Source organism: Oryctolagus cuniculus, chromosome 1 (assembly GCF_964237555.1).
Source record: "Oryctolagus cuniculus chromosome 1, mOryCun1.1, whole genome shotgun sequence".
Taxonomy (NCBI): domain Eukaryota; kingdom Metazoa; phylum Chordata; class Mammalia; order Lagomorpha; family Leporidae; genus Oryctolagus; species Oryctolagus cuniculus.
Genome location: NC_091432.1, coordinates 65,310,324 through 65,323,630, shown reverse-complemented (window position 1 = coordinate 65,323,630; position 13,307 = coordinate 65,310,324). Strand labels below are relative to the sequence as shown.

General features: G+C 49.0%; 1 protein-coding gene across 14 annotated transcripts in view; it reads left to right on the top strand.

Moving 5' to 3' along the window:
* The window catches only part of C2CD3 (C2 domain containing 3 centriole elongation regulator), a 122,697-nt gene that overhangs the window by 101,694 nt on the left and 7,696 nt on the right, over nt 1–13,307 (top strand). For 12 of the 14 annotated variants that reach the window (XR_011389150.1, XM_002708510.5, XM_070075269.1 and 9 more), the window contains 3 exons: nt 3,376–3,596; nt 4,492–5,395; nt 10,000–10,111. Coding sequence is in view for 13 of the 14 variants with exons in the window: in XM_002708510.5 (XP_002708556.2) it covers nt 3,376–3,596; nt 4,492–5,395; nt 10,000–10,111 (1,237 nt within the window). In the remaining variant the exon portion in view is untranslated. Of the gene's footprint in view, nt 1–3,375; nt 3,597–4,161; nt 4,305–4,491; nt 5,396–9,999; nt 10,112–10,508; nt 10,702–13,307 lie in introns of those variants that run through there. The other 2 variants (XM_070075253.1, XM_070075285.1) reach the window with 2 other exon arrangements.

The following is a 13,307-nucleotide window of genomic DNA, read 5'->3' as shown; positions in this document are numbered from 1 at the left end:
CATTGAACTGGTCTTTGAAGGAACAGGTCAACAAATGTGAAAGACATTCTGTGTAGAAATAGCATGTGCCCATGGCCTGGCATTGTGGCCTAACAGGTAAAGATGCCACCTGCAATGCTGGCTTCCCGTGTGGGCACCTGTTTGAGTCTCAGCTGCTTCACTGCTGATCCAACTCCCTGCTGATGGCCTGAGAAAGCAGAAGGTGGGCCCAGCGCGCCGGCCGCGGCGGCCATTGGAGGGTGAACCAACGGCAAAGGAAGACCTTTCTCTCTGTCTCTCTCTCACTGTCCACTCTGCCTGTCAAATAAATAAATAAATAAATAAATAAAAATAAAAAATAAAAAAAAAAGAAAGCAGAAGGTGGCCCAAGTGTTTGGGCCCCTGATATGCATGTGAGAGACCTGGAATAAACTCCTGGCTCCTGGCTTTGGCCTAGCCCCAGCCATTGTGGCCATCCGGGGAGTGAACCAGTATATGCAACATCTCTCTTTCTCCTTCTCTCTCTCTCTCTCTCTCTCTTGCTCTCTCTCCCCCTCTACCTCAGACATTCAAATAAATAATAAAATCTCTTTTAAAAAAAAGAAAAAGATATAGCATGTGCCAAGGCCCAGAGGCATGAAGCAGCAAGTCACCTTTGGGAAAATACCAATAGTAGAGGTAGGAAGAGGTGAACATAAAATGCATGGTGGGTCAGACTGCAGCAGGGCCTTGAATGTCAGTCTAAGAGTTTGACTATTTATTTATTTATTTATTTACTTAAGATTTATTTATTTATTTGAAAGGCAGAGTTATAGAGAGAGAAAGGGAGAAATTAGAGAGCAATGACTTGATCAGCCCTTGCCCTGTCAGGGAACAGCTTACTATTTTATTCTTTTTAGTATTTTCTTTTTCTACTTAATACCATTGGTTGAACTCTTAACACAGTATTATTCTTAGGTATTTAAATTCAATTGAAAATTGATCCCTGTTAAAAATAAAAGTGGGAATAAGGGAGGGAGGAGATGTACATTTCGGCACACGTTCCCTTGGACTTACCCCTAAGGATAAAGCTAAAAACTTGCCATGGGACTCCAGATTCCATTAAGTTGGCATTTAACAATACCATCATCAAGACCAAATGTCTGCTAATAATAATAGATAGAATTAAAAAGGAGAGAACCATCCAACATGGGAAGCGGGCCACGCAGAAGACTCGTAGAATGACAAATGCCCTAAACAGCACTCTAGCTTAAGAATCAGCCCTTAAGACATTTGGATATGGCTAAAAAGCCCATGAGAGCATTTCAGGCATGGAAAACCAAGACACTGTAGCAAAAAATGATCTACATGAAAGATCTCTGCGAGTGAGATCCTGGTGGAAAGAAGGGGCCATCAAAGAAGGAGGTACATTTCTCTAAAGGGAAGAGAGAACTTCCATTTTGATTATGGCCAAATAAATTATCAATTTTTAAATCAACAGCAAGAGTCACTGTGCACTTGCTCCCCATGTAGGACCTCTGTACTTAATTAGTTGTACTATGAGAATTAACGATAAAACTAGTCTTTAAAAGTACTTTATACTTTGTGTGTCTGTGTGGGTGCAAACTGTTGAAATCTTTACTTAGTATAGAGTTGATCTTCTGTATATAAGATAATTAAAAATGAATCTTTTTTAAGAACTATTTTACTTATTTGAAAGAGTTACAGAGAGAGGTAGAGCCAGAGAGGTAGAGAGAGAGAGAGGTCTTCCATTCTGCTGGTTCACTCTCCAAATGACCGCAACAGCCAGAGCTGAGCTGATCCAAAGCCAGGAGCCAGGAGCCTCCTCCAGGTCTCCCACACAAGTGCAGGGGCCCAAGGACGTGGGCCATTCCCCACTGCTCTCCCATGCCATAGCAGAGAGCTGGACTGGAAGTGGAGTGAATCTTAATGAAGACTGTGATGTGAGAGGGAGTAGGAGGTGGGACAGTTTCGGGGTGGGAGGGCGGGTATGGGGAGAAGAACCACTATAATCCAAAAATTGTACTTATGAAATTTGTATTTATTAAATAAAAGCTTTCTATTAAAAAAAAGTTTAAGGGAGAGATAACCTAACAATTTGGGGAAATGGACTTTCTGAAAAGGAGAAATAACCTTTAAGGTTGCAACCTTAAAGGGTGAATAGAACAGAAGTAGAGCAGAGAGTAGCTTGATCTGGTGAAGGTGCAGGGTCTTGGATTCTCATCTGAGTAGCTACATACTACTTACTAGTACTTACCCTGGATGCATCCTGTCAGTTCTCTGAGCCTCATGCTCCTTATTTGTAAAATAGTAACTACTGATCTCATCTGCTTGGCTGAGCATTAAAAAGATGTTTTTGGCAGCATAAACGTAAAATCCTATGCAACTTAAAGTTAATGTGATTTCTCATTGGAGAACCAGGAGAATAAACTTTGCCCTATAAAGTTTTTGAACAGAGAAGTTTTTGTTTTTGTTTTTTTTTAAGAATTTTTTTCTTTAAAAGATAGAGCTACAGAGAGAGGGAGAAACAGAAAGAGAGGTCTTCTATCTGCTGGTTCATTCCCCAAATGGCTACAACAACCAAGGCTGAACTAGGAGCCAGGAGCTTCTTCCAGGTCTCTCATGCAGGTGCAGGGGCCCAAGCACTTGAGCCATCCTCTGCTGCTTTCCCAGGTGCATTAGCAGGGAGCTGGATCAGAAATGGAGCAGCCAGGACATGAACCAGCACCCAATGTTGGTTGCTGGCCCTGCAGATACTGGCATAACCCGCTATGTAACAGCACCTACCCCACAGAGATGGGAAAACTGACCCTAGTGATTTCCCTAGTTAGGGAAACTGACCTTTTTTTTAAAGTCACTTATTTGTGTCCACTTTTCCATCAACATCATTTATTTTGTGTCAAGTGCTATCCTGGATGCAGTATATATAAAGGAATCAGCACAGAGCTCACAGTACATCAGGGGAAATAGATGTGAAAGAAGCAACATGAGGGGCCCGCACTGTGGGGTATGCGTATTGGGTAAAGCTGCTGCCTGCAGGTCCGGCATCCCATATGAGTGCAAGTTCAAGTCCCAGCAGCTCCACTTCCAATCCAACTCTCTGCTATGGCCTGGGAAAGCAATAGAAGATGGTCCAAGTCCTTGGGCCCCTGCACCCATATGGGAGACCCGGAGGAAGCTCCTGGTTCCTGCTTTGGATTGACACAGCTCTGGCCATTGCAGCCATTTGGGTTGTAAACCAGTGGATAGAAGACCTCTCTCTCTCTCTCTCTCTTTCTCTCTCTCTGCGTCTGCCTCTCTGTAACTCTGCCTTTCAAATTAATAAATATTTTTTAAAAAATGTTTCTAATCTCCATAAATGACCCTTTTGTCTTCTTTCCCCCTTTTTGTTTGTAGGAAGAATATGAGTGAGCTAGATCAGATCCAGCGGTACTTCAGTCAGAAGCTCACCAAGCCCTTCCTACCCCTCAGCCCTCAGACTCCTACCACCATCTTGGAGTGCCAGGAGAGCCCCAGGGACAATGTTGGGCCAGGAGCCAGCCGCCTAGACCCTGAGAGCAAGTGCATCCTGGAGAAATCCAACAACCTGGTATTGCAAGTCAGCTCCTTGATCACGGGTACGGCTCAGGGCCTTTCTGCTTGCGGTCTGGTCACTAGATGCCAATTCAAAAAGCAGTTGAATATCTGCCCTTAGACAAGTCCCTGTGACAGAGACCATTGGATTTCACCATCTTCCCTTTTTCTTCTGTTAACTACCTTCCTTTTAACAGGAGGCACAAAGTAGTATGGCAGAGAAACATGGGGGCAGTGGAAGGAACCTTGACTGCGAGGCAGGAGGCCTGGGACTTTGGTGGGTCTCTGGCACAGACTTGCTGTTTGACTCTGAGCATATCTCCCTTCTTGACCTCTGGTTACTCAGCCAGAGGAGCAGGGGGCATGGATTAGATGAGTGGGGAACACAGAAGCTATAGCCACCGTGCCAAAGCCCTCCCCTGCAGTAGAGATTTGTAAAGCCTTGCCTCTCCAACACTCCCTGCTCCCTCCATTTTCTCTGTAAACCTGCTGTGCTTATCATCTGGGTAATTGATATTTCTTTGCTTTTATTTTCCAAGTAAAATAGATAGTTTTAGTAACTCATCAAATAGGTAAATAAGTGGATTCTCATTTTGGTTTCTAATATAGGTAATGAATGAAGTAACTGGAATCATGACCATGCCCGCCAGGACTCCCAGCTCCCAAGAACTCCTGAGCAGGAGCAGATAGTCTCAAAGCGTTTCCACTGATGTATCCACAGCTATACATAGATTAGATTTTGGTCCTCTGATACTAGAATAAAGTACTAGAAATTGTCCTGCCTTGAATATAGTTTCACTGGCTCTTAGGTGGATTAACTGTCTTTAAACTTTGTTCAAATTCTGATTGCACGAGTACTTCTGAAGCGAGAGGCTGGTGTGGGAAACAAGTAGTTTGTGGCCCTGCCTTGTAGTAAGAGTGATATCTGTTGCTGTTCAGATCTGCAGACTATCACCAGGAACTCTCAAGCAGTTCTGAGTTCTCACCGAGCCAGGAATAGAAGCAAAGAGGTCACCACCCTCCCGGATTTGCAGGACGCAGAGGCCTTACAAGAACAAAGCCCAACTCCAGACGAGCCATTGGCAAGAGCTCCAGATGAAGGCACAAATTCCCCACCTGCCCCTGTTCCTGAAGAGACTTCAAACGGAAGAGGACTGCTCAGTGAGTCCTTGGGGCGTATGGTACCCATTACAAGGATGCAGAGCAGTGAGGACACTGAGGCAGGCCCGGCCGACAGCGATGAGGACTATGAGGAAGACATCATTGAACCCAGGACCCTGAACGAGATCACCACCGTGACAGATAGAACTAGCCCTTGGTCCAGTTTCATGTCAGACATAAGCGAGATCATCAGCCCTCCGCCTGACGAGGTGCCGAGGAGGGGGCCCTCTTGCCCTTCCTCAGAGCCTTTCCCCAGAGAGGAGCTCAAGGGCAGAAGTGGCTTTCTGTCTGGCCCAGATAGGGCTGCCAACCTTCCAAGGGAAGATCCCGCCGCTTGTGAGAACGAGACCTCCACGGGCGAGGTTAGAGAGCCTGCCTCAGCCAACCCTCGGCTTCTCCCATTCCTGAAGCTCTCAGGAGCCAAGCAGAGCAGTACGTTTGTGGGGCAGCGCCCCCCACGGGCAGATCAGAACAAGAAGCCCAAGCGAGAGGCCCAGGCTGAGGACAAGGCTGCCTCCAGTGAGCTCAGTGACTCTGCTGACAGCTTCGAGAACTTCCCTCTACACCTAGTCTCCCAGAACAGAAGGGAAACCCCCAAGGGGCCACCTGTGCACTCCCCTGACACCAGGCAGAAGCAGGAAGCAACTGGCCCAGAGGTGTCCGCAAGGCAGAGCCACCTCCTGTATCCTTTGGTGTTTCCCACAGTGGCCTCTGAAGCCACCTGCAGGCATTTAGCCGAGTGTGTAAGTGTGGTTGTGAGCGGCGGCCCCTCTCAGGGAGCACACTGGGGACATGGGAAGGCCCTTCCTTCAGAAGACATGACAGTGCTGCGGTTCTACCATTAACGCTAGCCCTGAGGCATGATGTTGTTTGGGGTTTAGATGTTAGTAGCGGTCATTAGCCTAGCCCACTCTAATTTATCTGATTCATCTAGCTGGTATTTTACCACCTGAAGGCAAGGCTCTGGATCAGTTGAAATAGATGGGGCGGGGCGGGGGGGGGGGGCGTGTTATGTTGATTATTTACTGTGTGCCTGGATCTTTTCATCTGTTTTTCAGTCAGACCAAATTTTTATGCAGTTGTCATCTGCATCTGTGTTTTGCATGAAAAGACAATGAGGCTCATAGTTAGAATGATGTGCCTAAGATTTAATTTTTTAAAGGCAAGTGATGGAGCTAAGGTGTGGACACCGTGGATATGGAGTTGCTGAGTCTCGGGAAGAAGGGACACCTACATTCCCCTCGCCCTCCTTTGGGACAGACTGGGATGTTTTGCGGAGATCCACTTAGGATCATCTTCAGCCTTCCTAGCTGCGCCTGACCAGCTGATCAGATCACCTGCCTTGGTGTCCTGACAATAGATGGGGGCCTCACGTGGCTGTAGGTGAAGCAAATAGCTTTCCTGAGTGAAGGTCTTCATCTCCTAGAAGTCAGAGAGCCTAGACCTGGCTCCTGACCTCAGACATTTAACCTTTCTGAGCTGGAAGCTGGAGGCAGTCATGTTTCATTCACTAGACTTTAAGGTCTGCATGAGTGACTGACTGTTGCACAGCCAACGGGTCAGCAAATGCAGGCTGAATTCTGGTGGTTTCACAAGTTGGTTGAGAAAATCAGCTGAGTGGAAGCATTTGTACACAGAGCACAGATGAGAGTCTTGATGCAGGCTGGAGGGTGGGCTGGGGAAAGGCTCAGCGAAGCTGGCGCCTCTGGCAAAATTGTCCCCTGGCCTCGCCGCCTTCGCGGTCATCCCAGCTGTGCTCAGAATGCAGGCAGTGGAGGAAGTGCCACGCGTGTCCCAACTCTTAAGAGCTGCTTGAATTTCAGGCCTTCCCAACTGTTCATTCTTCTGAAAACTGAATATTGCCAGGCCCTGTGCTGGATACCCTGGGCAGATTTCAGTCAGACCTTACCTGGAGAAGCTCCCATTATGAGGTGGGAGACAGGTGGTTTATCGTTCCTAGTGCTGTGATGAGACATGGACAGATGCTAGGGACCAAGAGGGTAGCTGCTGTAAGTGCTCAACTATCCCAGTAAGGGAGCCATGCAAGCTGGACCTTAAAGGTGAGTAGGCACCGTGCACACGGGGCCCAGGGGAACTTGCAGTCACAGACCTGTGTGTGCTGAGTGGTGGCCAGGTGACGGAGCCTGGCCCATGGGCAAAAGTTCACTGTGGCTGCAGCCCAGGGCCAGGTAGGATGGTGAGAGGTAAGGAGGGGCCTGGATCTTTTTTGTTCTGTTTTGTTTTGTTTTGTTTTTTTCTACAGGTGGAATTACAGAGAGGGAGGGGCAGAGAGAGGTCTTTAATCTGCTGGTTCCCTCCTTCAGTGGCCGCAATGGCCAGGGCTGGGCCAGGCTGAAGCCAGGAGCCAGGAACCTCATCCAGGTCCCCCTCATAGATGCAGGGGCCCAGCTACTGGGGCCATTTCCTGCTGCTTTCCCAGGCACATAAGGAGGGAGCTGGATCTCAAATGAAGCAGCCAGGACAAGAACCAGTGACCACATGGCATGCCTACGTTGCAGGCAGCGGCTTAACCCACTACAGCACAGCGCTGGCCCCAGGCCTTGATCTTACAGGGCCTTTTCTGCCCCAGAAGCAAATAAACATTAGATTCTTCATGCATGAAATGGAACCAATAGTAGTACTTAGATTGTGAAAATTAATGATGTAACCTGTCTAGCCAGAGCCTGTACGTAAGTTATGTCTGGTAAACAGTCACTGTTTCACAAGAGTGTGCTACGGTCTGATTTACGTAGATGAGAAGTCCCAGTGCCTTATAGAGGGTAGATGAGATAAGAAAAGATGAAACACAAGGAAACTTGGAGTAATAATAAAAGACAAAGACAGTCTGACCTGAAGACTGGACTGCTGTAGGTGAGGAGGAGAGTAGATCCATGAGGATTAGCTAAGGAGCAGGGCCTGGGAGAGGGAAACAGAAGGTGACTTAGAGGTTTCTGTCCCGAGTGACTAGGTCGGTGATGTCACTTACTGGAAAGGGAAAAGCGCATAGAGACAGGTTTCGGGGACATGCAGATGGTTGTTGTGGACACGTTGCCCGTGGGATACCCAGGAGGAGGCTTGAGGTCAGGCATAGCGCTGGGTGACTGGAAACAGATGAGGGCAGCAAGAAGAGCGTGGAAAGGGAGGACCACGCCCCTAGGGGCGGAGCTGTGAGGATGGCCAGTGTGGAAAGAGCAGGCCGAGCAAGGCAAATCACGAACAAGTGGAGCTTATCAGCCAGGGAGAGCAGGAAAGAGGGAGACGGATGGGAACCGGGGCTGCGGAGCTTTAGGAAGCAGTGGCCAGCACTCGGATGAAAGCGGTCCAGGGGGCCGGCCAGCATGTAGGCCCCAGCTGTAGCGTGCAGGACGTCACCTCAGGCGGGAACCAACGCAGACTTCCGTGGGTCGGACAAGTAGTGAGGCAGCCAGAACTGGCAGTGTTTTCCATACGCTGGGGAGGCGACAGGGGCCGACTGTTGAGGGCTCATCTTGTCGGGACCCCTCTGAGCACTGCAGGTGCAAGCTCACTAACCCCTCAGAACAACAGCTGTCATCATTATATCTACTTTAAAAGTGAAGGACTTGAAGTACAAACAAGAACTTTCTGGTGTTACCCATCTAGGGAATGACAGAGCTGGGTGGCAAGTAGGAGGGAGTGAGGGGGACAGAGGTTGGTGTTTTCCTGAGTGGAAGTCTTGAGCATGTTCGTAAACTAAGGAGAGGGAACCCAGGAGTAGCAGAGAGAAAGTGCCTGTTGGGACAGGAGCCTAAAGCAGCCAGGAGGTGATGGGCTTTAGAAAAGTGTGCTGCCACTGTAGGCCGGCTCTGCACAGCAGTGCCGCGCCTGCCCTCAGAATCAGCTGGCCATTGGGCAGAACCCCTGGCTGTCAGAGCAGCACCAGCTAATACGCCCACCTTACCTCCTGTGCCCCTGAGGAGGGCCTGAGGTCAAAGGGCTCTTTCCCTTGAGGGCCTCCACTCTACCCTGCCTCTCTAGAGGAAAACTAGAGACTGGGTCCAAAGCAGGAAATGGATGCATTTCACTGTTCAGTGGATATTCACTTGCTATGCCCCAGGTACCATGCAGGGTGACAGGAATATGGCTGTGAAAAGACAGATCGTCGCTGCCCTCTTAAAGTTCAAGGTCTGACATAGAAGAATGATGATAGAATGGAAAACCTAGGGCCCAGTGCTGTGGTACAGCAGGTTAAAGCCATGGCATACAATGCCAGCATCCCATAATAGCGCAGGTTTGAGTCTTGGCTGCTCCACTTCCAATCCAGCTCCCGTGCTAATGTGCCTGGGAAAGCATTAGAAGATGGCCCAAGTGCTGGCCTCTGCACCCACATGAGAGACCTGCAAGAAGCTACTGGCTCTTGGCTTAGGCCTGATCCAGCCCTGGCTGTTGCAGCCATTTGGAGAGTGAACCAGGAGATGGAAGACCTCTCTCTCTCTGTTTCCCCTTCTCTCTCTTTCTGTAATTTTGCCTTTCAAATAAATAAATAAATCTAAAAAAAAAAAAAAAATAGGAAACCTAGTAGACCAGTTCGAGTTGGAACCGTGTTTAGCTTATTAAACAGAAACCAAAAATTGGAACATCAGAATATTCCCCCCTCCTCCTTCAGGGTTCCACTGGATCAGTGCTTTGATTCAACAAATATTTGTGGAATGCCATGTTCTCAACACAGTACTGGGTACAAGAAGATAGAAGTGCGAGATAGGCCTGCCCACTGGGGCTCACACTCAGATTGGGTACGCCAGCTGTGCCCATGGACGGCCCCTCATGCAGAGCCGTCCTTTCTGGAGGTGAGCAGAGAACAGCCAGACACCTCCATCCAGCCTAAGGCACTCCCCCTGGTAGTCACCTTGCCAGCCCCACTCGTCTGACTAACAGTCGTGGGCAGGAAGCTCAGGAGAAGAATGGAAGAACAAATATGTCAGAAACTAGGCCTACTGATGTTAACAGCAGGCCCGCAGCCAGTGTCATTCCGACTAAGTGACCCAGCAGTCTGCTGTGTTGCAGGATAAAAGGGAGAAAGAATCACCATGGCCCAACTTGAAGAGAAGGCCTCCTGGAGGCAAGATTTCAACCGACCCCTAACAGAGGACTAGATGGATTTTGTTAGGAGTGGGCAGGGCCTTCTCCTTAGAGGGACCCACTTGAGCAAGGGATTCCTGGGCAGGAAGAAGTTGGGCAGGAGCCGGAGTGTGGGTAATTGAGGTCAGGGAGGTGCTGTTCTGGCAAGGGGGTAGACTATGAGTATTTTGTTCCCTTAACCTGTCGTAGCCCAGAGCCCATTGTGGTGCCCAACTTCTTTCTGCCTCCCCAGCAATTGGAGGCCTCCCTGCGGATGCTCACGCTGTCCACAGCTTTGCCACCAGCAGCAACAACTGCTCAGGTAAGAAGACAGCTGGCTGACCTTCCTCCCTCTTACAGAGTACAGAAGTGTGCAGAATGCAAAGCTGCCCCAGGCCATCTTTCTGGAAAGGCTGCAGCAGTGGTCACTCCCCAGGCTTGCACTGAACATTTCCTGTGGGCCAGCAGTGGGCAGAGAGCTCAGGAAAAGAATGGAAAAACAAATACGTCAGAACAGGGCATTGTCAGCTACGGCTGACATGCAAGGAAAAATACAGAACAGAGCCTAAAAGCAAGAGTCAGCTGAGAGGCGCATGCTGTGCTGTGGGAGCTGCAGCCAAGCACAGGCAGGTGTGAGTGAGACGGCTCCAAACAGCAGGTGCAGGGCCCGTGACGGGTTTACTGCAGGAGAGTACAGTGGTTACCTGTGTCGTTTGCAGACACATCCTGGCTATTTATCACTCAGCTTAGCTAGTGGATTGAACAAATCCCACCTCTCTTCCTAGCACCTGACCTTTTTTGCAAGTGACAAGAAATTCAACAAAACGAGTACCAGCTTTGCAAGAAATATATTAGTAATGACTTCTCTAATTGTTCACCATGTAATTATTGAGTCCCTACCTGTATCACCTATTGCACTAGGTGCTAGGATATAATAGTAAAGAGGACAAATTCCCTGTCTTGGAACACAAACTGTAAACAGAAACCTAGGGTACTTAAGGACTGGTGAGTACTAGCTGATCTGATAAAGAATTGCATTTCTCCAAGGAGACCGTGTTAAACAAAAATAGTAATAATTCAAAAAAAAAAAAATAGTGACCACCATGGTGCTTACTGTACAGACACTGCTCCAAGCACTTCACATTAACGTACTTAATTCAGCAACCTGATGATGAACATACTGTTATTACCCCTGTATTTTAAGTTGAGAAAACTGAGACACTGAGATTAAGTAATTCACCTGGTCATGCAGGTGGTCAGCAGGGGAGACAGAATTGAAACCCAAGCAGCCTGGTTTCAGAATCTGTGTTTCTGGCCCTGCTGCACCATACTGAGGAGCCAGCTGTGTTAGGAACTTGGAGAAGAGTGCTCCAGGCAGGGCAGCACGTGCACAGGCCCTGAGGCTGAAACGAGCTTGTAATGGCCCAGAGAGTGACACGAAGCCAGTAACAGGGAACTCAGAGACCAGCAGGATGAGGCCGAAGGACCCAGATCACACGGGCTGTGTACACCATGGAAAAGAGTTTCACTTTTATTCAAAATGCAGGATAAGCATTGAAGAGGTAAGCAGGGGAGTGATGCCTGTTAAACTTTAAACAGTTCACCATGGTTTCTGAAGAGAATGAGTTCTCTTTTGGATCCGGCAGCAGGGTGGTCATTGATGACTTTGAAACGGCAGTTACGGTGATGGTGTGGGGAAAGGAACCACAGAGCAGGACTGCATGCCTGGCAATACAAAGCTCCTGCCTCGGAGGGCTTCTATAACCAAGATCATTTCAGGGCCCGATGCATGCAATGAACAGAATGTTCAGAATTCTGGTTAATTGTGATGGCTCACCCCTGTTCAACCCATACTTTGCAGTGGGCATTGTAAGTCTGTGACGTATAAATTCATTTAAGTTTCCCAACAACGCAGTGAGATGGGTACCATTGTTATCCTGTAGTATATGGAAACGGAGGCCCAGGGCTTCCCATGCAGACTGTAAGCTATTGCTGTTTCTATTTTATATATAAAGAGTCTGAGATGATGAAGACAGGCCAAGTGCCAGCCTAGGATCACCCAACCAGTGAATCTCAGCTGTGCTCCTCAGTTACACCACCTGACAGTCGTGACACTGGGGTTGGTTCCGTTCCCAGGCCATTTGCCTTCTTTTAGATAGGTTTCATTTAGCATTTACCACTTTAGCATTGTATGTGCCTTACCAGAGGCCACGTGGAGCAAAGATGGGGTGAGTCCAGCGGCATCCTAAGAGCCTGCCACTAGAGCCCTAGAGCGAAGCCACCAGATGCCCGGTCCTGTGTGAGTTCCCGCCCACACCCCACCCCACCCCCACCCCCACACACAGACACGCACCCCCCCACACAGACACGTACCCCACTCTCCTCCAGACTCTCCGTCACCATTCTCAGAATACCTCATGCACGTGGCACATGCGTCAGTCTAAGCTTTATCATACCAGAAAAGCCTCTCCTAGGGAGGAGAGGGGCCAGCCTCTGCAGCAGGCTAACAGTTGGCGCCTAATGAGATAACGGTGAGAACAGCCGAGAGGCGAGCAGGTACTCTTTGTTCCCTCAGCCTCCTCGCCTGCAGCCACGTGGGGCAAGTGGCAGTCGTGCCCAGAGGAAGGGAGGTCTGTGAGCCAGCTCGTGTGAGCTGCCATCCCTCATCTGCCAACACCACTGCTCTTCCTGCTTTTGCGTTTGTACCTTCATTAGATGCCAGCTCCCAGGGATACATGCTGTCTTTGGCCTATTAAACATGAGACACAAAGTGCAGGAGAGGGAGAAAGAGGAATGTTTGCTTCAATTAAAGGGCACGTCTCCTTGTGAGATAGCAAGACTCAGTTTTTAGCTGCTTTCTTTCTTGCCCATCACTAAACTGCATGGCTTGCTGCTGTCAGGGCCACTTGTCAGGATCTCATTCTGGGTGCTGGTGAGGGTGGCATCGTGATTTAGGCAGAACTGTCCCAGTTGCAGCCCTGGAGGCCCCACAATCCAGGAATCCCCAGGAATTTGGTCACCCTAGTTAGTGACAGGCCTCTCACTCCTTCCTGTACTGGTTGCAGTGTATTTTTCCAGAGTCCTACGCTCTTGGCTGGCTACCATCCAGTTGTGGGTAAGCTAGAAATAAAATCAAGTGCGTTTAGGATACTGGTGTGAAAATTGTCAGAATCAAAATGGACTCATTTGTGTCCAAAAATAAGTAAAGCTAGGACATGGGCAGGAGTTGGGGTATAGCGGGTCAAGCCAACACTGCTTAGGACACCCACACCCAGTGTCAGAGTGCCTGGGATCAAGTCACGCCTCCGTTTCCAACCCAGCGTGCTGCTAATGTGCCTGGGAGGCAGCAGACGATGGCTCATACTTGGGTCCCTGCCGCCCAGGTGAGAGACCCAGATGGAGTTTCTGACTTGTGGGTTGGCCTGGCCCAGCTCTGGCTGTGGCAGGCATTTGGGGAATGAACCAGCAGATGGAAGATCTTTCTCTCCTCTCTGTTCCTCCCTTTTTCTCTGCCTTTC